Genomic DNA, 26,644 nt, shown 5'->3' with positions numbered 1-26,644 from the left:
TTGGTGATTTCTTGGGATAGCAGCCTTAAGAGGTGAAGGTACACATGTCTTTCGTCCTGGAAACAGCGCGCAGTTCATTCATAGTATGGTAGTAGGTTCGTGGAAGAAAGTTCCTTGAAAAACCCCGCAACACATGCTGAATAAAGACCGTTTTTGCCGCGATTACGGCAGTCGGGATAGTAATTGTTGAATTAACATCCACATGTCGGTTTTTGTTGTGTGCCAGATCTAGATACATCTACAATCTATCTTGAATATCACCAAGTTATTGCCTCATTTTTTTTATGAAAATAAGGGTCGAGATGAGCACTAGGTACGTTCAGCTGATGGGAATTGATACGCCCTGCCCATTACAATGTAGTGCCATTCAGGATTCTTGAAAAACCCGAATATTCTGAGCGCCACTACAATTGCGCTCTTCACCTTGAGTCATAAGATGTTAAGTCTCATTTGGCCAGTAATATCACTAGGTACGGCGCCCTTCAGTCCGAAACACAATAATGATTACACATTACTGCTTCATGGTAGAAATAGGCGCCCTTGTATTACCTATAATCTAGCCCGCATTCTGTGCAAAGTAGCTTCCCACTAGTTAACACATGTGGCGTTGATAAGAACAAGGAAAGCCCAACGCTCCTGCTGATCTACCAACCCCAATATATACCCTTATTATTGTAATAGATAATACAGACTGGACTGTCATTTCGAAATAGATTTTCCAGAGTAACCGAGGGTAGAAGGCGAAGCGATTTGATGTGTGTTATAAGCACACTGTAAATGGGCGTCTTCTGCGCACACGAATCTCAGTCTAGCTGTAGGCAGTGCTAATGGGAAGTTACCCTTCACCGTCAAAGGCGGTGTATTGCCAATGTATAGTTGCCGCTGTTTAATTAATAGCAATGTAACTATCGACAGGACCGCAACACGTTTCATCGTTTCGACAAATTCAACGCCAAATACAATCCAATCGGCGAGAGCAGGCTCCGGGAGGTGTTTCTGAAGACTGACAACTACATGAACGGAAAATATTTCGCTAGGATTATTAAGGTAATTGTAATATTTGTTTATTTTCTTTTGATATTTTGTTTTTCTTTTCTTCTGTTTCTATTTTGATTGTTAGTAAAACAGCCCATATTCTCTCGCAATACCAACACATTGATCATTGATGATTCATAGGAGCTTTGCTGAAGATGGTGTAATTTGATAATTTTGAATCGACCTGGAATTTGGATAAATGTGGAAAAAAATTCCTAGAAAACCACACTGTGGAGGAATCCAAATTTTCTAGTATCATTTTAATATTTATTAACAAGATAAATAATATTTTATGATTCCTGCCGCCGAATTCCACCTTCGCACGACACGCCACAAGTTAGGATTTCATCCCCACCATCTGGATGTGTGGCGGTTCTCTACAGTGCGGTTTTCAAGGAGCTTTCTCCCTCGTACTACAAAGCTATGGAATGAGCTTCCTTGTGCGGTGTTTCCGGGACAATACGACATGGGTACCTTCAAAAAAAGCGCGTACACCTTCCTTAAAGGCCGGCAACGCTCTTGTGATTCCTCTGGTGTTGCAAGAGAATGTGGGCGGCGGTGATCACTTAACACCAGGTGACCCGTACGCTCGTTTGTCCTCCTATTCCATAAAAAAAAATTAACAGTAATCATTAAATTAACTTCACTGGTATCCTTATTTATTAAAAAAAACAATAATATTGTGGTCAAAATAATCTACAAGAATTTGAATTCATTCAGTAACATACAGTCGAATAATAAATTATTCAGGAAGTAGCATCGGATCTAGAGGAGAGTAAATACCAGAACGCAGAGCTACGGCTGTCCATCTACGGCAAGAGTCCGACCGAGTGGGCCAAACTCGCCAAGTGGGCCATCCAGTATGACGTGCACTCCAACAACGTGCGCTGGCTCATACAGATACCGCGACTTTAGTAAGTACTGCTTTGACCTCACTGACCTCTACTATATACCACTGGACTGGCAGCTGTCAAAGTGCTTTTGTGCCTGTTTGATTTGATATTCGCCATTTTGGCGCTGTTGGCCATAGCGAGTGTCTAAGGTACTAAAACTAGTGACGACATCCTAGTGGACAACATAGATGGTGGGAAACTATTTACAAAAAAAATTGTCTACTTTATTACGTTGATTCTTGAAGTATAAGTAACAAACGTCAAAATTAGTTCTCTAGACGCTCACGAGTGGCGCTTCAAATTGGCACAAAAAATTTCTGTCAACCCAAACGCAGAGCTGTGGGCCTACTATGAACTGGTTTTGTGATTTAATTGACGACCTAAAATGAACTGCTTTGTTATTTCATACCACGGCGTCATTACAGCTATCGAATTTAGGTTGACGTCAAATCAAGTCGAAAATTTAATCGCAAACTGTTTTAGTTCGTTCATTCATTTGTACCAGGCGGTAACATTTTAACCTAAATTGGATAGCTTATGTGTCGAAGTGATCGATTCAAAAAAAGAACTTTACGTTTACTTTATTAGCGAGACTAGAATTGTTTTGTTAATAAATTTTACAAAATTGTGAAAACATACATAAATCAGTCATAATATTTCAGTTGAATCACACCGCGGACCACAGACAAATTTTTCATTCGTTTATTCTTCGAAAAGCGATTCAAACGTCAGTTAAGTTATAGGCAACTTCATGGTACGAATCTTATCGATTCAGTTTAGGTCCCTAAACTGAATTACATCGGAATTGAATGGCTAATTAAAACATGATGGTAGGCCTCCTGTTTCTCTTGACCTTACCTGTCTTATCAATCAAGGTGACTTTACTGTTCACTGTTATTTCAGTTATATAAAATATGTTTATTTTTAATTTTTCCAATCTTGATTATTAGGCATAATTCAATGTCGGATAATCAATGTATGTTTTTAAAAAATTCAACTAAGCATAATTATGTATCACCATTAATATTATCGAACACAATTTCTGGTGTTCGATCGGAAGAAATCTTTGTAAATGGCGTTTTAAAATGATTATCGTAAAACTTACTGAATTAGAGAGTATACAATTTTCAATTTCATTGATAGAATTATATCATTCATATTTATTCTAAATATGTATTCTTAATTTCAGTGATATCTTCAAATCGAACAAAATCATGAACAACTTCCAGGAGTTCCTCAGCAACATTTTCCTGCCCTTATTCGAGGTCACTAAAGATCCCAATAGCAATCTAGAGCTGCATAAGTTTCTTACTGTGAGTTAAGGTTTTATATATTTTTATTTGTGTCAGTGTAGAAATTTCCATACTTAAAGAAATCAAGACAAATCTCAAAATCAAACCAAACTCATTTCAAATCTGGTCTAATCTTATGTTACGAGTAAATGTAGACATAATAGATTTTATATAAGAAGCAGCATGCAACTTCTGTCAGAACTCTGCGATCCTTTTCGGATGCTGTCGATTATGAATATGAATAGTGATTGCCTTACCACTCAATTAACTACAACGTTAATAATTCTTGGTGTTTAATTAATTATAAGCAGCTATCCGTATGGCTAATTAATTTATGCACAAATTAAATTAATTCAAATTCAAATATTTTCATACAAAATAGGATGTGACGTACGTGTAAAAAAAGAAGGACTCCGCGCCGCGATATTAGCAAGTGAAGCACCGTTACGCTATTGTGTGCGGTTACGGGGGATACTAGTTACACAATTTTTTCTCCCTTAAATAATCATATATGGCCACAAATACTTATATAGTATAGTTTTTACATTTTATCACAACGCACGACGGCATTTTTTAAATATTTTATTGAGACGCAAACTGATCTGTCACAGACGATGACAATTCTCATAATGGCCGCCTATAAGCCTGTAGTAGTGTAAATGTGTGCGTGGGGCTATCTATTTTCACGTTAATCGGCTTGTTTTGGTGCTACACTGTTATATAAGGAGACACGGAGTCCTTATTTTTTTACTAGTCCGTGTCCAAAGCGAATGCCCCATACCTGAGAAAATTGGGCGCAACAAACTCAGCGGGCATTTTGTTTTCCTTAATAAAATATGTTTACAAAGTAATATTGTACATTGAAAACTTATTATTTAATAGCCTGAGGGCGATCGCTCCATTGCCAATATGTGGTATCATTGAGAAAGTTATTTATGTTATAGTAACCTTTACCAAACAAACGTTTGTTACAATTCGTTTGAATAACGTAATACTTTTGTTTCGAACACTTTCTGGGATCTTGTTGTAAAAGCATATACATCGCCCCACAAAGGAGAAATTTATAAATATGTCATAATTGCAGCACGTGATAGGGTTCGACAGTGTGGATGACGAATCAAAACCGGAAAACCCGATACTGGATCCCGAGGTGCGCGCGCCGCCCCAGTGGGATGACGAAGAGAACCCGCCGTACGCTTACTACTTGTACTACATGTATGCCAACATGACAGTCCTCAACCACTTTAGGAAGTGAGTTCCGTTGTTGTTTTTCGTGGACCACCTTCGCATTCACCTTTCGCCTCAGACCTGAGAAGGACTGAGGGCGTCGATCAATTCCCAATTTGAGCCATCATTAAGAAGTCATTTATGTTAGTGGAACCATTACCTGGTGGTCCTAGTGGTCTTAACAGATCATGTTGTGAAAGCGACCTGTTATAGTTAATAAATTATTTGTACCTACATTGAATTCAAGCTCTGAAGGTTGATGCATCCAATATAGGATAATTTATATTATTATATATGTGTATTGGATGCAGCACCTTACATAATCATTTTTTTTTGTATATTACAGCCATTGTAAGATACTCTATTGATTGAAAAGAGTGTTCCTTGAGTTTCTTGTATGTTCTTCTCATGAGCTCGACTTTTTCCGAACATGTGGTAAATTCAGTAACTTAAATGAAATATTTTTAGTGACGATTCAAAAGCGCTTAGTTTAAGCCTAATTGAATAAACTTTATTTGTCTTTGACTTTGAAAAGCATATACATCGCCCCAAAATAGACGTCTAACTGTCTCGATTTATATTAAGCATAACAAGTTCTTGTTTATTCCTGGTGTCAATATTATGATTATCACAGTATCTAGAAAATATGTTTATGTCCCTTTGCACATACATACCTAATATTATCAAGAATACATTGAGAAGGCAACCGTATAATGTTTATATTTTTTTTTAATTTCTCTTAATGATTCCTTAGAACCTAGATTATAAAGAGCGGCCTCTTGTACTTCGGCGGCATTGTCCCATAACAATATACCGAACGACATAATACTATCAAACTAACTAAATTAAACTAGTCGCGTTGTATCTATGTTAGTTTATTGTCTAATTTATTTTACCGCGAATCCTGTAGAACTAAGTCCATTAGCAAACCCTTTAATATGGCGCCCCAATGTAATTTGGATTCGAGAGTAATGTGAAGAAATATAACAGATTCTACCGTATATTTGCGAATAAATACAATGATTTACCGGCCTACACACAAGTCTATAGTATGCAGCTAAAGCCACACGCTAACCCGGCTCTGGTACATCCCAGTATCATATCGAACCTTTTCAACCTCCTAAGACGGAACTAGTGGAAATGGGATCATATACTCTAAACGCATTGATCCTCTGACTTTGCGTAGAGCCGTCGCTTAATTTTTTTATTTTTCGCAATCTATCACGTCTACCACGGGAAGTTTACTAAAGGATCTACGTGATTCGGACTGCCGCAAAATTCCGGCACCAATTATTTAAATACCATCTGAAAGTAGGCGACTCCCTCGCAGTCCAAATAAAAAATACGAATAAGAATATATTTTAATGTATTCTGTTGGATCTATGTGATAGAACTATTCAAGTCAATTTGTGTTTAGGGAACAGGGCCTTAACACATTCGTGCTTCGTCCCCACTGCGGCGAGGCGGGTCCGGTACAACATCTGGTGTGCGGGTTCATGTTAGCAGAGAACATTTCCCACGGATTACTGCTCAGGAAGGTTTGCTATTTTGTACCCTTCATATATTTTAAAATTATAATTTATTATGTACCTTCATCGAGCAATAATAATTTAATTAACATTTACTTTGGTTATTTTATTTACTTTTTTCATACAAGATATATTATTGCAGGTTCCAGTTCTCCAATACCTGTACTACCTCGCACAAATATATATTGCCATGTCGCCGCTCAGCAACAACTCACTGTTCCTAAACTACCATCGCAATCCGCTGCCCGAGTTCCTGGCGCGAGGACTGTGCATCACCCTCAGTACGGACGATCCGCTGCAATTCCACTTCACTAAGGTAATATTTTTAATGATAATGTTCTAAGATTTAGCTCTACTTTATTTATAAAAATGTATACTTTTGGAAATAAAACAAATATATATATTTACAATATTTGACAGTGTCTTTTTTCAAATAATAACAAAAAAACTTGAATTATTCTGTTACCATTTTCACAATTTTTTATACCGTACGCCAAAAATTACAAAATGTCCTTATTGTGTTCTTCTGAGGCGCGATGGACATTCCCTGGACATTCATGCTGTATTTGCATTATGGTTCTATAACACCTTTTGTAACTAGAATTTGTATTACTTTCTCACATACTTAAGATTTGATAAAAATAATATGTTAACAGGAACCATTGATGGAAGAGTACAGCATTGCAGCTCAGGTTTGGAAGCTGAGTTCATGCGACATGTGTGAGTTGGCCCGTAATTCTGTGCTTATGTCGGGTTTCCCACACGAGGTTAGTATTTTAACAATTCTGTACTATTATGAAGTATAAAGGCGCTTTACTATTGTGATAATGAGGTCAGTGAGGACCGCAGTCCGCAATTAGCTAACCACACACTGCCTTTCCAGAAATTTTGTTAAAAATAACATAAGTTATATGCTTGTTTCAGATGAAACAATATTGGCACGGCTCTAACTACATGAAGGAGGGTGTTGCCGGTAATGATATAACTCGTACAAACGTGCCTGATATTCGTATCTCGTTCCGTTACGAGACATTACTGGATGAACTTACGAATATATTCAAGGTAAGGATAAATATAGAGTTACATGAAGTGTATAATCAAGTCATAGTACCGGTTTTGATATTTATAATGTTAAAATACTGAACTTACACATATTCTATATACATTTTAAATTATATTGAAACATTAAATTTTTTGCATAAAGTTAATAAATCCATTAATTATTTATCATAAATAGGTATTATCATTTAGTTCTTTATTTGGATGATATTATCATATTCTTTCAACTAGTGTTTGTATGTGTAATGTGTCTAACAAGTTTTCCGTTTGTATTGTGATGTTTGTGTTCACATGACATGTGGGTCATATTTACATAATGCTTAAAAGCGAGGTGTCCGTTTCAGGATGGAATGTCGGCTTGCAGATAAACATCCCCAACAGAACAGTGGATGCTCCAATTGTATAAAAAATTACATTGACAACACGATCTTAAGCGTCCTGATCGTTGACCTCATATTGACTATACTAAACGTAACTCTCAAAATGTTGACTTCTGCTCCTTTGATCTTAATATATATCATGATTGTAGCTTGCAATTGCCCCAAATGTGTCTTTTTAATGTGATAAGTATAACATTTAATGTGGATTGATTGTGCGGTTTTTTTGCTTTTGGAAATTACTTTATAAATGTTGTTTGATAAATCGTTTTTACACACTTTTTTTTTATAAATTAAATTATAACCAATTTATTATAATTTTTTATTTGAATCATTTTTAAGTATATGAACATTTCAAAAATGTACAAATTATAACGTCTTAAAAGGGTTCTTTTTGATTAAGTTGTCTTTTGTGTTTATATTTATATATCATTTGTAAGAATTTTCTCTTAGTAACTAAGTGCCTCCAAATGCGAATATAATATTAGGTGCTTATTGAAGTTAACTTCTAACGTTATTATTTTACATTATTAATAGTACGGATGCCTACAATACTAATTTATATACATGAAGCCATTCATCTATTCAATTGCATTGGGATCTTTGGATTCAAGTATAAAATATTAAAATATCGTAGGAACCCTTAATATTAAAAATGTCTACGATCCGCGATAATAATTTTTTTTAATAATCATATTTGTCTGAATTATGATGTTAAAAACGAATTTAATATTAGATGATGTTTGGATGAATACCATGAACGTTTAATGTGCATTGTACGCACGATTATTTCTTAGTATGTTTAACATATAACATGCTTTTATTTGTATTTATAATTAGGATTTATTTCCTAGAAGTTTACATATATTGTAATGATCTTAGTTTTGCATCCGATCTGTAAATGAGAGTATGACTAACCCTTATGTATGACTTTTTTGTTGTCGAAAAGGTCTTCAAGTCTCTTGATCTGAATGGTTTAATTTTTTTTTAATTTTGTGATCCACTCGAAGTAAATAAGTGATAATTTAAGATAACTTCTAGAAAATACTTCTTTTGTGTTTGATGTTGTTTATACCATTAGTAACTTGTTATAAAATGTTTTTACCGTGTGATTGTTGACTTTCTGTGTTTTTGCTTCAATCATTATGACTAAATCTATTAGTTATTCTTTTAATCTTTAACGTGTTTTCCTTGAGGTAAATGTTGAGCACAAGGTATTGCTTCTATACATAGAAAAAACATTATTTGGTAACAGTTCTATTAAAACTGTAGTAAATTGGATATCGACAGGCATTAAACAGATGCGTATTATCAATTTATATAAGCAAATATGCATTCTTTACAGTTTACAGTACTGGGTTGATTAGCCAATAAAAGTAACCTGGATTTTTCCTCAGCATTCACCTCAAAGCTAAAATGTAGACGTTAGTTCGATGTAGTGCAGTAATCATGTCTCTACTCTTCTGTTAAAATATGGTGTCTTACCCAATATTCATCTATGAATTTTTTATTACAGTTTGGTATCCCCATGGTACATATTAGATACATAATATTATAACATTTCTATCTGATACGTTAAAGTATAATTTTTATACGCTATATTTATAATGATAAAAAGTTAAAAATAAACGTGCTCCTTGGATATGAGTTTTTTATATTCAAGTTGGTAACATACAGGGCTAATATTGCTTTCAAATTTTACACTCATTGAGATAAGGAGTGGTCAGTGACGTATAGGTTTCTGCTGTTTCCCTACATTTTCTGCAGAAATTATTATTTCTGATCTTAAACAATGTTCCAGAGGGGTAGATAGAGATATCCATTTGTCACGGTCCTGATATACTTGCCTGGTTTCTTCTATCATAAAAACTTTCATACTTGCTCTCTTATTCTTGGTAATCTTGATTACCTTCCCCTTTTCAATACATCGCCGACCTGATCGTAGCATGTACTTCTAGCACGATATATCGCAGTATATCTATTTTAATCCGTTTTTTCTTTATCATCAAACTTTTACATAATCTTCTTACTTGTATACAACGGATATTTATTATTCAAACGAAAACAAATCTTATAACTATATTAACAATTCTACGATTACATAAAATTAAAACTATCATTACGTGGAAGCGTACCAAGAATACTGGCAGCATTACCGCGTTGTATAGCAAGGCTGATCCGTTGACCGAAATAACTGCCAGCGCTTGGGTTTCCAGTAGTCTTATTGAGGCGCGAAGATAGTATTTTGAACATTCTCCGCGCCTCTGGGCCCCACGGGCCAAGTGTCTCGACACCAAACGGCTCAAAGATGTATGACTCACTGAGACCAACATATTTGCGACGCTTGCTGTCTTCGGCAGTCGAAGCAGCAGCCCCAGCACCAACTGACGTAACTTGGACATGAGAAGGAGCCAGAGTGTCGACGTAAGTAGCGTCCCACACCAGCGCCCTTCCCCGTGCCCAAGGCACCAGCGTCATTCCATCAGGACGCTTGCCATCGCGGCGGGTAATACCATTTGGCTCTAAAACAGCTGGTATATTAAGAGCGGCAAATGCCCTGCGGATGACTTCATTAATGCCGGCGTGACGACTGATACGGCCTGCCGATTTTAGGCAGGATAACCCGTGGCGTCCAAGAGCACCTACCTGAACGCCACATCTACACTGATGTGGTTCATTCAGTTTTATACCTAGCCGGAGTGATACGCATATTGACAATGTCATATTGTCAAGTAGCGTTCCAATCGGCGCAGAAGGCAAGGCTTGTAACCAAAAGCCCGACTCATTTTGTGTCACGGCCAAAAGACGAGCACGATCTGTTATGTCAGTAGATGAGATCAAAAGATCATCAAAGGCTGACTTACAAAGAAGTGCGTCCCATGCTTTTTGACACTTTAAACCGTCTGGAAAATTTTGAATATTTGCAATATTTAGCCAAGCATTGTTAGCTTCGTTCAAATACACAATCTCTGAGTTACCTGGTACATGATTTACAATTGTAGTAACCAAAGGCTGCGCACTATGAACTGAAGATAGTAATGCTGGTAAGGCAACGCCCGAAACTTTGCGATTACCCAAACCACCAAACCGTATCGGTAAAGAGGCTTGAGACCATGCACGATCTGTAAACGCGCAATTCAAAACGGTTTCTAAAATATTTTTAAGTGAAATATCAATCACATCAAGCAAATTTGGAAATTTCCATAACGGGCTAGACCTTAAGAGGTAGGTACGTAAATTTTGGAACAAATAAACAAGACCGAATAATAGTTAAGGCCATATGAGAATTAATTTTCAATAATCTGTCCGAAACGTTATTAAATTTTTTAATGTGATCGTTTAACATCGTTGGAATTTAAATAGGAAATAATGGAGCTCCAAGAAGGTGAAGTGAATTCTTATCCAAAATTTAATATTGGGGGCCAGAACATTAACTTTATTGGTAATATCAACCCGGTCTGAAATTTGGAAATTTTCGCCGATAAAAAGCTCGCATTTCGAAAAATTTAACTCAAGGCTGATTGAGCTAAAACTTTCTATTACAACTTTCAAATCATCTAAAACAGAGTCCACTTCAGCACCCAAAGTACGATCATCCAAGTACCAAACATTAAATTTTTATTTTAGTTTTGTTATGGCGGAATGAATGGCAGGGCTAAATATTGCGACCAAGAGGGTCGCCCTGCTGACAGCCAACGGAAGACCAAATATTATGATTTTTGAATAATAATTTGGATGGTTTTCTATAACATTGCCAAATATAATGATAGATTGAAGGAATTGAATTTTTAACTTCTCTCAGCAGAGCTCCCCTATCAACAGAGTTAAAAGCATTTTTCACATCTAATTTTAGAAAGACATCACCAGAGTTCCTCTCCAAAAAAGTTCGCGCAGCGTGGACTGCAGCCATGCAACCACTTTTGCAGCCGAAACCCAACTGAGTTGGAATGAATTTAGTTGATAGGAAAGGAGAAATCTTCTTACTTATTTAATTACTATCGCTGCCTCTTCTTTTACTCAAATTTGCTCCTATATGTCACTGATTCGTAATCTGTCTTTCAAATTAACTCCAATTATTTTACGCAAAGCTATAATTTCTACTGCTTTCATTCTTGCCTCATTCCTTCAACCTTCACTACCATTAATAAGCGTAACCAAAACGCTACAAATCTAAACGTGCCTTGATGCAAAGTTTATGCTGGTTTTGGTTTACTTTTTTTCCTGATTTCTCATACACAAACTTCCACATATAATTTATAAAATATTCCAGTTGTTCTACTGTCACGCCAACGATCATAAAATTACATTCTGTCAAACATTCATCTCAAATAGTATGTTTTTAATAAACTACCCGCTATATTATAAAGAAAGTTGTAGTCAACATATATGATAATAATATTGACACACTTTTTACACAAATTATCTTGCGCCAAATTAGGCATATATAGCCTGTGTTATGGGTTGCTAGACAACGATATATTTAATACAATATACTTACTTAAACATACATAAATACGTATAAACATATCTTTAAACATACATATATCTATATATATAAAGCAAAATACTGACAGCCTCGATATGTTTTATTCAATAGATAAAGCGGAGCGGAACTCCTATTCAATACTAAGGTATTCTTCTTATAAAAAAGTCAAACTTATACAATTTTGGAAATTTAAACAAATTATATTAAAATTTTCTCAGTACAAAGCAATTTTTTAACAACAAGGTACTTATTTATTCAATATTTTATAATTTTGAAATTGGAAAGATGCTGACCCTATTTTTTTATTAATTTTAGGGTTTGTATAATTTTGACGGAATAATAATTTTATTATCTAACTTGAGAATGGCATGGGTTTCCTTTTACTCTATCAAAATTTGAAGGGCGATATTCAGAGTTTGTGTTTATAGCTATATATTTAGAATTGACAATAACAATTAAGTATTTTTATAATAAAACACAACACCCATGTTTATTAACCTTTCGCTAAATGCAGACCGGTAGGTACTTAATGTTGTCTATCTGTTTATCATACGAAATTTTCGCATTTTATAATATCATTTGATCATTCAGTCTCATGTCAAATAGTTCGGTCATTATATTATTTTTTGCACTTTTGGATAACAGTTATATTTTCTCTATAACAAACCATATCAATGTAACAACTTTGGCCTCATGTACTGATTATTTGCATTTTATATAATCATTTAACTTTGTCTGTTGTGGTAAAACTCATACAAATTCCTTATTAACCCATTTAACTTTTTGATTAAGCATGTTTTCATATTAATGGTGCCTATCAATATAATTATAATGTATAAACTCACTAAATACAATCAGTTTTTTAATTATTATGTTGGCATGCCATATATTTCAGGCGCGGCTCGCACACAGCCAGTTGTCTCCAATAGTGCCACCCGTAACCCCACCACCGCCTAACTTTAAAACGCCTATCGTTAGCCTTAAGCGACCTTCCTTAGTGTGAGTTTTATTACTTAAACAAATATGTATTAGTTTGTGCTGTATACTTGTAAAACATATGTACCTATTATCATATATTTTTACATTATATTATTATTAAATAAATGTTATGAAAAAAAATTGTCTTTAGTATGTTTTTTCATATTATTTTATACCATTTATTTAAGTTATGTATGTAGGCTTGAAGGATTGCCGATTTGCCGAAAAGCCACTTTGGCTTTTCCCAAATGACCGTGGAAATGGCAATAGCTCGAGTTTTCCAGATCCAGGAAAATTCCCCTACTGAGGCATTAAATGATAATAAGGCATTGAATTTTTGACGTTTGAGTATGTTGGTTTACATATTATATTGTAATTGAAATGATTTGTAAAACGATGAAAATGTAAATCCTGATTTAAAAGAGTGCCAATGAGTTTCTTGCTACTTCTTCTCATTAGCTCAACCCTTAACGAAGTAGCAGTAGATTCAAAAACAATTTTTTTTTACTTTCATAAGTATTATTTGCGTGACCTACATGAATGAAGTGATTTTGATTTGATAAGACAAATAGGGTTTTTAGAGGTAAACATGTAAACTAGACTCTTCTTAATTGGACAAATTCAAATGTTTAAAAAATAGGATATGAAATCACTTATTGAAAGTCAAAAACTACTATGCATTTGGAAATGAATGCCTCAGACCTGAGAAGATCGGTCGCAAGAACTTCTTATTATTTAATAGCCTAACTGCGGTCGCTACATTCTCGATCTGTGGTATCATTAAGAAAGTCATTTATGTTCACCAGTGGGAGGCTCCTTTGCACAGCATGCCGGCTGGATTATGGATACCACAACAGCGCCTATTTCTGCCGTGAAGCAGTAATATGAAAACATTATTGTGTTTCGGTCTGAAGGGCGCCGCTAGCGAAACTACTCGGCAAATGAGTCTCAAGGTGACGAGCGCAATTGTAGTGCCGAGAACCAAATATATTAAATTCACCGCGCCAAATGTCAAGAATGTAGATGCGAATATTTTATTAAATGGTAAAACCAGTGGAATCTGCTGTATTTCTTGGCATTACTCTTTATTCCAAATTGCAGTGGGGCCCCTATATTGAAGGATTGGCGAGTAGGCTTAGTTCTGCAGCATATGCGTTTAAGAAAATTAGACGGTTAACTGACATAGATACGGCGAGATTAGTATACTTTAGTTATTTTCATAGTATTATATCCTATGGTATATTGTTATGGGGCAGTGCGGCCGATATTAATACTATCTTTGAGCTGCAGAAGAGGGCTATTCGCGCGATTTATAACCTAGGTCCTAAATAATCATTAAGAGGAAAATTTAATAAAATAAACATTTTGACTGTTGCTTCTCAATACATTTTTGATAATGTTCTGTATGTTCATAAGCACATTGAGGAATTTTCTAGAAACTGTGACATTCATAATGTTAACATGAGGAACAAACATAAACTTGTTATGCCTACTACTCGGTTGGGTCGAGTTAGTCTTTTGTTGGGCGATGTATATGCTTCTACAATATGATCCCAGAATATGTCAAAACAAATGTGTTACGAAATTTAAAAGAATTGTTAAAAAACGTTTGTGTGGGAAAGGTTATTATAGCATAAACGATTTTCTTAATGACACCACGGACTGGGAATAAAGCGAACACTCTCAGGCTCTTTAATTATAAATGTTTATTGTACGATATTACATTGTTATCCATATTTTATATTTAAAAAAAAAAGCCCGCTGAATTTTTTTGCCCCCATTTGTCTCTTTTGTATGGGTGGTAGATTTTGACGTTCAATTAGTGATTTTAAATCCTATTTTGAATAAAAATTGGTGATTTTGAAATTGGATTATCGGGTTTTTCAAGAATCCTGAGCTGCTGATCAGGATTGCAGTGCTCTGCATTGTAATGAGCAGGGCTTATTAATTACCATCAGCTGAGCGTCCCTTATTTTCATAAAAAAAATGTTATGATAACCTTTACCCCATAAATGTCTTTTAATTGGCCGAGTAGGCATACTAAGATCCTGGTTTTAACATTATGGTTGTGACAGTTTCTAGAAAATACAAGAAATTCAATGTGCACAAACTCCGTTGTAAACGCAAGAAACAACAGATCGACTGACATTGTCATGATAGTACGAGATCCGACTGCAGGATTAGTGCGTTCCTCATTTTTTTGCTGAAAACCATATTTTTATGTACTTATATTTATAATTAGAAGTATATGTATTGACCAGTTTGCCTATCCAAATTTGCCCGCCAGTCTTTTTAATTAATTTTTGGAAAAAAATTGCGTTAACTTGTTTTTTAAATAAAATAACGTCTACATCACGGCAATTTATATGAAGATTAAAAAGAATCACGGTTGTTGTTGCGCACTTGGCCGCACCTCTTCGCAGCCAGGTGTAAACAGGTATGATTTCGATACATTTATATGTTCCGTTTATTTATTAATCATATATCAAATTAAAGCTATTATTTTTCTATATATTATCATATATGGTTGACTAATTAAATCCACCCCCAAAATAAGGGTTGCTGGCTTTTAAAAATTATAAATATTTAAGGTAGAGTGAAAGAGAGTTAGCGCGTAACATCTTTTGTCAGACGAGGATAGCGATTGCCGGCTGTGCGATGCTTTCAAGCCATTGCGCATGTGTCGAATGTTAGTGTTCTCAACCACCGAGAAGTAATAGAGCCGGATCTTAGACGATAATGACATTTTATTTATTGTTGCCAGTCCCATAAAAATGGCTGGATTCAGCTTCCATTAGCCAATTATAGAACACTAGCGATTTAGTAGTGACTATTTAGTATTTAAAAGAACGCGTAAGTAAATAGTTTACCTACCTACCTACTTCTTTCAATATGTAACTGCGGAAACTCGTTCACCACCTGCACCTTTACTAATAAGAAGGCTACAATTTCATCGGTTAATCTTTGACCGATTCCTCATTGGAGGACACATATTATACCCCTTAGAAGTTTTAACATTTCGATAATAATTATGGCTTTCCGTAACACAACGAAAAATTCAATAAATCTACAGAAATCTCCGTAATGGTATACGTCTATCAAAGAGAATGTTAATAGCACGTAATAAGAGGCGGGACTACCTAAGTAAAAATTGAAATTTAGTTTAGTATGAAACGTACAGTGATTTGACATAAGTTTTCAAATAGTAGTAATTACAATATGGCGATTGGTGACGAAGTATAATCCAGCTAAGTTTGAAAGCGAACACTTGCCTAAAACGTAGTGGATTTCAGCCATCTTCAAATTTATAGCCGTATCTGTCAATCTATCAATGACAGCACGTTTCATACAAACGAGTGAATCTCTTTTTTCTTAGAGAGTTTTGCTAGGCTATTTTGAATAAATTACTATAAAGGCATAAAAGCATTAATAAAAGCATTTATTTTCTCAAAATTGATTCCTTTAGAATTCTTTTTGATGTCATTTCTAATATACTAGATACGAGAGCGGCACTGAAAATTTCGGGAATCAAGGAAGTGACACAACATTACTATTTAAAAATGTATTTATTGCTTTTCGAAGTATTCTCCGCGACATTTGACACATTTTTCCATACGATGGAACCAATCATTGAAGCAACCATTCCATTCGGAAGTTCAAAATGGCCGTTTTGTAGGCGTCCACAACTTCTTCAGGTGATGAAAATCTCTGACCACGCAATTTATTCTTTATTTTAGGGAAAGTTCAAAAAATCATTAGGGATTAGGTCGAGGCTGTACGGCGGATGGTCTAATAATTCTATGTTTTCTTGCTCTAAAAACTCTTTTGTTCTGTGCGCGGTGTGAGAACTCGCACTGTCGTGATGGAGGATGATGCGGCGGTTTCAGTTCTCTTTACGAAGTTTAGAAACGACCTGTGGCAAACAAATGCTAGCATACAATTCTGCCGTCTAACCGTTTCTTTGTCGCTCAAGAGGAATAGTCGCAACATGGCCGATTTTGGAGACAAACGTGGCCACCATTTTTTTTGCAACACTCCGTGAACGAACAATTGTTGGCTTTAACTCATTTTTTTTATGGAAAAGGAGGACAAACGAGCGTACGGGTCACCTGGTGTTAAGTGATCACCGCCGCCCACAATCTCTTGCAACACCAGAGGAATCACAAGAGCGTTGCCGAGCATTTTCGAACACCCAAACTCGTGACTGGTTTTTTGTTTCGGGTTCGTACGCGTATATCCAGGATTCGTCACCTGATACGATGTTGTATACAGCATTTGAGGATCCTGCGTTGAATCTTTCGAGAATTCTGACGCACCAAGTAACGCGAGCCGCTTTTTGCTCTTCACAGAGCCAATGCGGTATCCATCGGGAAAACTACTTGTTTACACCTAATTGTTCATGCAAGATTATTTGTATTTGACTCATGCCAATGTCTAAAGTTGCCTGAATTTCGCGGTATTTCACATGTCGATCTTCCTCAATCACCTTACGCACAGCATCAACGTTTTCTTTGGTGACTGCAGTTTTTGGATGACCTTGACAGGGATCATCACTGAGCTTGACACGTGCACGTTGAAATTCAGCAAACCAGCGATAAATTGTGGTTTTGGATGGGGCTTCATCACCAAATGCAGAAACCATCCGGTCAACACACTGTTTTTGTGTTAAACTACTTCGAAAGTCATAATAAATTGATTATTAAAACGAAGGAGTTTTCAATTAAAAAGATTTTAATATGGCAGGAACAGTACTTTCATTGCTATTGCTATAAAATAATCATAATATAGTCTCAGGCCGTCCGATCAAGTGATCTAAGTAGATATTCAGCTGTGGAGTAATTACGACGGAGCAATTTTTTTTAAAAACATTTAAATTTATTTATAGATAATGCCTGAACAGTGGCTGGGACTTTATTATAAAAGTGTATACATTTACCCTTAAAGCTATTATGTATCTTATGAAGCCTACTAGAGTTAGATATAAGTGTGTTATAATAATGAAAATCACAACTAAGAGCAAAAAGGTGACGATTTTTGTGAACGTATATTAAGTTTTCATAAATGTACTGACAATGAACAGTCTTAATATTTATTTCTTTAATTTTTTTCTTTGAGAGACTGTCTATAACCATAAAGCTTATATATAGCACGAACAGCTCTCTTTTGCAGAGCAAACACTATGTCAATGTCAGCAGCATGACCCCACAGTAAAATACCGTACGTCATGATGCTGTGAAAATAACTGAAGTACACTAATCTAGCGGTCGCAACATTCGTGTACTCTCTAATCTTTCTAACTGCATATGCCGCATAGCTGAGTCTATCTGCTAGATGGGTAATATGTGGACCCCACTGAAGCTTTTTATCTAACGTGATACCCAAGAAGACCGTAGTGTCCACAAGTTCCAATCTCTGGTCATTTATAAGTACGTTGGTTTGTACCTCCGCTGTGTTTGGTGTAATAAACCGTAAACACTTTGTTTTTTTACTGTTTAAGTGCAGATTATTCGTCTCAAACCAACGCACTATCTTTGAGAGTGCATTGCTTACCTCGTCATCAATATCCGCACGTCGCTTCACATTAAAAATAAGTGAAGTATCATCAGCAAACAATACAATCTCATGGCTATCATCTACCACAAACGGTAGATCGTTAATATATATAAGAAACAAGAAAGGACCGAGAATAGAACCCTGCGGAACACCTATTCCCACAGGTTTACCCGACGACCGTTTGCCATTTACATCGACTATCTGAACTCTTTGGCTTAAATATGAATTAAACAGATTAAGGGCTCTATTTTTTACTCCATAATGCTTTAGTTTTAGGAGTAAAGTTTCATGGTGGACGCAGTCAAATGCTTTGGACAAATCCCAAAAAAAGCCCAATGCATCCTGTGACTCTTCCCAGGCATCAAAGATGTGTTGAATGTTGAAAAATGTAATGAGTCTAGTACCCGCATTAATTGTTAATAAGCCCGAAGTGAAACCAAATTGATTTTTGTTCAATAATTTACAAAAATGCTTTATAGCTGCTTTAGCAAAAGTTTTTCTAAAAACAGGTAGCACTGAAATAGGCAGCACTCATATAGGCCTGAAATTAGCAGGGTCAAAAGAACTGCCCGATTTAAACGAAGGTATAGCTTTTTCATGAGGTCAGGGAACACACCCTCATCTATGCAGTCGTTAAATATTATTGCTAATTAGCCGAAACCTGTTAATCTTGGCGTTCCTCAAGGACCATTATTTTATATATATACATTACATATATTTATATTAATAGCATAAATGAAATAGGTTTAACAGGAAACATAACTTTATACGCTGACGATACATGTTTATTTTACTCTGGCAGCTCAATACACACAATTATTACAGATGCACAAAATGATTTGATTTTACTCAATAAATGGTTTCAATATAATTTACTTACTGTAAATACCTTAAAAACAAACTACATTATATTTAAATCCAAAAATAAAAAAAATCCCTAACTATCAACCTCTTAAGATAAATAATGTAGAAATAAAAAGGAGTGATAAGGAAAAATATCTAGGACTCATTCTTGATTGTAACCTTATTTGGAAACCACATATTGACAAAGTCAGAAACAAGCTTGCCTCTCTCACTGGACTATTACGGAGTATAAGACGATGTCTTCCACAAAAAGTGCGTTACCTTATCTATAACACACTTGTTAAGCCCCACATTGATTATATGGTAGAACTCTGTGGCTCGGCAGCTAAAACCAATATAAATATAGTGCAAAGAGCCCAAAATAAATTGATCAAGGTACTATTTAATTATAATTATTTAACGCCAACTGAAAAACTTTACAAAAAAATAAAATTACTAAATGTTACTCAAACATATACGAGTATTTATAATACTTGTTTATTAGTAAGAAAAATTTTAACGAAAAATATACATACACAAATAAGTTTCACTAAAAAAGTACAAGTTCAAAAAATTATTTTAAGAAATGCAAATAATTTAATATGTCGAGCACCAAGAACTAATTACGGTAAGATAAATATTATGTACGAAGGCGACATAATACAAGACAATTATATAATAAGCTCCCCAGTAACATAAAAAATACACAATCTTTACAAACCTATAAAAAACTCCTGAAACATTACATATTGAACAATTATCAAAATAATAAATCATAATCCTATATTCCACTATATTAAATGTAAACCTACATATATTATTAATTAATATGTGTACAATACTATAATACTAATAACAACATTATAATTTAATACTAATAACATACGCAACTATAAAAATAAATTCAAAACTTACCGAAATATACATATATATTTACTATACATATCTACTTTAAATGCTTTAATTAACATAAAATACATACACGTAATTAGTGTCATTCAAAAAAATATATATATAAAAAAAATTATATCAAACTATACTTACCCCGACGTGTCATGCCGTATCTAGTAGCTCAATGCATGTGTTGATCATAATGTTTACGCGGTTTTTTCATTTTTACCCACTTTGTTTTGTATAGACTCGCAGTACTACGAATAAGATACCTAATGTTTATATTGTTTTCTCATGTAAGTGAATATGTTCTGTTCTTAATGAGAATAAAGTTCTTTAACCATAATTCAGGTGCTATAATGTCAAGTAACTGTGTATTTTACAATATTAGTCGAATGGCCCCATAGGTCCTTTGTATTTTTTAGGTTAATTAATTTGAAGATTTTTAGTATATCGCTACCTTTAACATACTTAATAATTTACTATAAACCTATTCTAATTTTTAAAAAAATGACTAGGTATTACAATCGACAAGAACTTGAGTGAAGTTTCTGAGTAAGTTTAGTAAAATAAAATAGCGAAGACTGCGTATTTTAAAATTGAAAAACTCATTCCAAAATTTTCCTACATTGAAATAATTGAAAGATAAATATAAAGCAAGTGACCTATTTTTTATGGAAGAGGAGGACAAACATAGTTACCAGTTCGAGCGTACGGGGCACAGTTATTCAGTTGCAACACCAATGGAATCTCAGGACTAAGCTATACGCGCATTTATTGAAGGTATCCTTAGGTAATGTAAGGTCGTATCGTCCTGGAAACACCAAACACGGAAGCTCATTACACAGCTTGGTTGTACGTAGAAGAAAGTTCTTTGAAAAACTGCACTGTGGAGTAACGCCACATATTTAGATGATGGGGATGATATTCTAATTTGTGGCGTGTCGTGAGAAAATGGAATTCAGCGGCAGGAATATGGTCAAACAGCTCTTCGGAACACTCCCCGTGATAAATGCGTTAGAAGACACACAATGAAGCGACCTATCTACGCAACAACAGGTGATCTAGCCGTTCACAAAGCATTTTAATACCCCTTACTACACAACAGTTGCATAAATAACTATTACCTTAGTTACAGAGTTTAGTAATCTGTCGGTTAATTTCTAAAATTTGTTTGTCAGCTGTGCGTTAGGTATATTTCTCAGAAACAACATTAAAATTTTAGTATTATGACTGTTTATTCTCAGTCGGTTTCTATCTTGTTTCTATGAAAACTGACCTCTACTAAATGGTATTTATACAGGTCAGTGCTATGAAAGTTTAGAAAATAGTTCAAAAATCCACGGATTGTTTGCTAAACAACGACTCTCAAAGGCTCTTTTTGAAATTGACACATCTTTGTCACGGTGTCACCATTTGTCAGATAAGCTAATAACTGGACCAGATTTTTAGTAATCTGAGAAAATCATGTAAATATACATAAAAATATAGTTGAGTGTATTACAGTTATGTCGTGGAAATAATAAATATGTTCGGGACTCACAGTGATTATAAAAGGTGGGCAAAATCACGGAGGTAAGTAACAACTATTTTTCAGTTTTTTTTAGTCATAAATGTTTTTTATATTTATAGCCACCTTTGTTATTTTGAACAACAGAATCCAAGCTCAACTCTACCATCAAGTATAATGCCACAAACTGAAATAACAAACAGATAATTTAAAACAGGCACAATAGTGAATTCCCCTATGTTCGATGATTTACTATATTAGACAGTTATTACAAAAGAATGAGAGGGATGAGGGCAGCGCAGGACCGATCGTCATGGCGATCTTTGGTGGAGGCCATTGTCTAGCAGTGGACGTCTTCCGGCTGAAATGATGATGATTCAAACTAATTCATGGGAGGCCAGCTTCTGACTAATATTTTTAATGTTATACCTATAACAGGTAACCATCGAACGTTAGTTTCTTTTTTAAGGTAGGTATGTCTGCGCATAGTATATGACGCCAACTTAAGACGCTAAAATATAGATTTCTTCATTATACTTAACGGCTTAGGTATTCTCGAAGTCCTGGTCATCATTATAAATAACGCACTGCTTCTACTTCCTTTTGTCATGATTCTTGTTAGCGTCTAAACTAATAGGCATTATCTAGATTCGCCATGCCTGCCTTCAGTCCGTCCATATGTCACAGCCACTTTTTCCTGAAACTATAAAAACTATATGTCCTATTGAAACTTGGTAAGTATATGTAGATGTAAGTAGATTAGGGTTTTCACACAAAAACAGGAAAAAAAACAGTAAATTTTGGGAGTTTCCCATTCGTGTATCTATGGATAGGTTTTCAAAAATGATATTGAGGTTTCTATCATGTTTTTCTCAACTGAATAGTTAGCGCGAGAGACACTTCCAAAGTAGTAAAATGTGTCCCCCTCCTGTAACTTCTAAGATAAGAGAATGATGCAAATAAAATAAAATATATAATGTACATTACCATCTAAACTTCCACCAAAAATTGGTTTGAACGAGATCTAGTAAGTAGTTATTTTTTATACGTCATAAATCGTATTATCAATAACTTAATTGAAGAAAAATACACTATTATTAAAACATCAATCAAAGTTACATATATTCTGTTACTTGCTGCTACGGAACCCTTCATGGGCGAGTCTGACTCGCACTCGCTTTTTTTAAGGGATTTGCGATTGTCTTTTATCTGCTGTTCTTCTGCATAAATTTCACACGGTCTAAAAATCTTTGATTCACTGACCGTTTTTGTTAATGGAGATCTTTCATAAAGTATGCTATTTGTAGCAGAAATTATTTCTGGTTGCAAAAGTTAATGTCCAGCTAAAATTTTATTAGTATCCAATGATGAATCTTTTTCGTTTCAAAGTGCATAAGCACAGATCATTCATTAGATGACGGACTTTTCGAAAAGCTTTCCTTAAAAATACCCATGTCGTATCATCCTGGAAACAACCGGCGCAACGAAAATCATTCAGGAAAGCTTCACATCCAGATTGTAAGGATGATATTATTTAAGTTTATGTCATGTGTTTTCGAATCACTGTTACAAAGACTTTTGGATCATTCCTGGTGATTAATAAGGTAGAACACTCAGGACAAAGCGAGGTCTCTCAAGGCCAAGTGATCGAGCTCTGGTTCGGGATATACGATGATTCAAGCAGCTCTGCGTTGCACTCGCTCAAATAGTATTTTTTTTATGACAGTAAGATACGAGACGAGAAGGACGTCCAGCTGATGGTAATTGCGCTCGTCTCCTCGAGACATAAGATGTTAGGTCTCGTTTGCCCAGTAATTTCACTAGCTACGGCGCCCTTTAGACCGAAACACAATAATGCTAACACATTACTGCTTCACGGCAGAAATAGGCGCCGTTGTGATACCCATAATCTAGCCGGCATCCTGTGCAAAGGAGCCTCCACTTTGTTTGATCTGATAGAAACTGGTCAGCATTCACAAGAGAGCATGGGTGGCGGTGATTACTTGATTACTCGAGGCCATATAATACAATGTGTCCACAGTGAAATGAAACGCGAAATAACTGAGTCAGCCCGTCTCCTGGTCCGGGGCCCGGGCGACGGGCGCGGCCGCCACCTCTCCGTTCCGTTCCAGCGGGTCTCCGTGTGCGGGCTGCACGTCACCGGGGTAACTCCAGCACCAATAAACTCACTCATGATACAATTGACGTGCTTCTATACAAATAATCTAGTCCCAGTCAATGAAATACAATATACAAACAAAATAAATAACATGTCTTATGACTCCGAATAAACATTTTTATTTATCATACAAAAGTCTGTACGCGCACCTACCGGTATTGAAATTAAAGGGACTCGGATCTTAGTTTAAATGAGACCAAAGAAAAAGGATATGTGGAGAGGAGTACCAATACTATAGGAGTAATAGGAGTACTAATAAGTACCATCTACATTGGCTTTTGTTTCAATGAAAATGAGGGACGAGACGAGCAGGACGTTCTGCTGATGGATTGATACGACATACCCAATACAAAGCAGTGCCACTCAGGATTCTTATAAAACCCCAAAAAGTCCCCAAACATAAGATGTTAAGTCTCATTTGTAGTAATTTGACTAGCTACGGCGCCCTTCAGACTGAAACACAATAATGTCTACACATTGCTATTAATAAATAAGGAGTTAATAACTCTATCTTACCGCTTCACGGCAGAAATAGTTGCCGTTGTGATACCTGTAATCTAGCCGGCATCCTGTGCAAAGGAGCCTTCCACTGGCTGTTTTCTTTATGTTATGTTCTTGGCATTTAGTGTTTCTTCCGAGAGATTATTATTATTATTATACTTTTTCTCATAATTTCATCTTTTTTCCTACATTTACATAGGTATATTACGTATTTATAAAAAAATCAATATTATGAATGTAAATATAATAATTGAATTCCGCCGGTGGTTAGGGCGACAGACTGAGGAACTTTCGCACGATGCGTGCCGTTCCCAAAACAGCTGTTTCCTGTAACTGACCCTTAATCCAGTTATCGATCGTTGATCGTCGAGGCTCTTTGCTATAAAACCGTTTACGGAAACAACTATTGGGACAATTAATGTTAAATCAACCTCTCACATGTCAGTTACCTCGTGTGCTCTGTCTAGGTACTATGACAATTTGTCTATATATTATTAATATAAATGTTAGCATCATGACGCAAGTACAATCTACTTAAACACAAGAGCAATCACAGGAGCGTTTTCGGCCGTTTAGAAAAGAAGCGTCCTGGAAACACCGTACAAGGCAGTTCATTGCATAGTTTGGTTCCACGTGGAAGTAAGTTTTCTTGAGAAACGCACTGTGTGCGACATCAGGTCAAAAAAGTCTTCGGATCACTCCCCGTGATAAATGCGGTAGCATGTCGAAGTCTCTACGCAATACCGAGTGATCCTCGGAAGTTCGAGTAGTCGCTCGGGGATCGCAGAGGCGTTGCACGCGGTCAAATGGTTGAGCCTGTAATGCCGGACTATCTAATACAACGTCAACCATTTCAGCTACATGATTTTTTTCATATTTGCCGAATTTGATAGTCTGCATCTTACTGAGGTATTTTTTAAACTTACAAAAGTGCATATCTTTACCCGCACAAGTCGTTTTACCATGTTTCTTTATAATTTTGGTATAGTTTTGAATGGTTATTTCAAAGGTTCCATTCGAGGAGCTAGCTCGCTCGGCCAACATTCTCATCGACGCCTTGAATCTTCGCCGTAGCTACATGCAGATCTCGAACCAGTCGTTTCCACAAGAGCTCGCCTATTACCTGGACCATCACGAGGCGCCTCCAAAGGTTCCCTTTAAGCATTCTGAAGGAGTGGACTTCGAGGGCACCTTGCTGCATTTTGATAGTTAGTCTTTCCGTATTTATTCAGCGTTATACATGTGCTATTACATATTCTTTGGTTTTACACGTATTTATCGATTCTCTTGCAAATGAAGTACCTAAACTAACTCTCCTATTTTTACAAGTACGCCAGTAATGATCTCCAGGATGCAGAAACTTTTAGGCTCGAATACATCTACTGTTTTATATAATTTCATGAATATATTGATTTCTTTATATTTTCAATAGGCTTATTTTGTAATAAATCATTATTTTGTAATTAACTATTAGGTTGTAAACTTTTTTTGTAAAAAGTAGAGTAAGTATGCCCTATTTAAAAGAGGCTAGATGAAGAGTACAGGTGAATTAAAAAGAGTAATGTTTTTTACCACCAACCAGTAGGTAGGTTTTTTATTTAGTTCAGTGAATATAATGTCTTCTTGTGCATCTCTGTTATGTACCAACACTCAGGAAAAAGTCTTACTAAAGGTGTTTTAGCGTACTCGTTTTAGAGCTACAGATTATAAAGTACACTTAAATGTTATAGAGTACAATAGATTAGGTACTCTATTTTAGAGCACAGTTGCCAGCCACTACCTACGCCGCTTACACGTCGAAAGACCTTAGCACCCGAAATATATATTAAGAAGCATTATATCTAGGAGTATATTTTGTATTCTATGGTAAACGATAAAATTTAAATTTGTATCGTAGGGGAGCGGGGGGCTAGTTGTAACAATTTTACGCTTCTTGGCTATGATAGCTTACTTGTTGGTTATTTATGAAATCTAGCAGTACTATTCCAATTAACAACTATTCAACTATTGATTCCCAATAATCTTGTTATCTAACCTGTAACAATATTTTGTAGAAACGACTTTGAAACAAAACTGACGAGTGTTACTACTTACCCCGTGACTGGGGCTAGTTGTAACAGGCTTGGGGCAAATTGTAACATTAGGAATAAGAAGCCAGTTTATATTTTTTGAATATTTATTTGGCATATTTTGCATAAGAAACTTTACAAAGACTAAAAACAGGTTTAAACCGTTAAGTTAAATTTTAAAATTAACAGAATATATACAAAAACAAACAAATAACATGTGCT

The 26,644-nt window shown here is 35.4% G+C and overlaps 1 protein-coding gene across 10 annotated transcripts in view; it reads left to right on the top strand.

Annotated features, from left to right (window-relative positions):
- Nucleotides 1-13,017, top strand: part of LOC126964789 (AMP deaminase 2) — a 62,224-nt gene extending 49,207 nt beyond the window's left edge. For 8 of the 10 annotated variants that reach the window (XM_050808043.1, XM_050808045.1, XM_050808047.1 and 5 more), the window contains 9 exons: nucleotides 916-1,047; nucleotides 1,786-1,949; nucleotides 3,118-3,241; nucleotides 4,305-4,471; nucleotides 5,865-5,985; nucleotides 6,119-6,292; nucleotides 6,633-6,743; nucleotides 6,901-7,038; nucleotides 12,794-13,017. In XM_050808043.1, the coding sequence (XP_050664000.1) occupies nucleotides 916-1,047; nucleotides 1,786-1,949; nucleotides 3,118-3,241; nucleotides 4,305-4,471; nucleotides 5,865-5,985; nucleotides 6,119-6,292; nucleotides 6,633-6,743; nucleotides 6,901-7,038; nucleotides 12,794-12,901 (1,239 nt within the window). In that variant the 3' untranslated portion in view covers nucleotides 12,902-13,017. Of the gene's footprint in view, nucleotides 1-915; nucleotides 1,048-1,785; nucleotides 1,950-3,117; nucleotides 3,242-4,304; nucleotides 4,472-5,864; nucleotides 5,986-6,118; nucleotides 6,293-6,632; nucleotides 6,744-6,900; nucleotides 7,039-7,379; nucleotides 9,055-12,009; nucleotides 12,044-12,793 lie in introns of those variants that run through there. The other 2 variants (XM_050808051.1, XM_050808052.1) reach the window with 2 other exon arrangements.
- The last annotated feature ends 13,627 nt before the right edge of the window (nucleotides 13,018-26,644 follow it).

This window comes from Leptidea sinapis, chromosome 6 (assembly GCF_905404315.1).
Source record: "Leptidea sinapis chromosome 6, ilLepSina1.1, whole genome shotgun sequence".
Taxonomy (NCBI): Eukaryota; Metazoa; Arthropoda; class Insecta; order Lepidoptera; family Pieridae; genus Leptidea; species Leptidea sinapis.
Note: the sequence above shows the minus strand (reverse complement) of the source record. Positions and strands in the feature narration are given on the sequence as shown.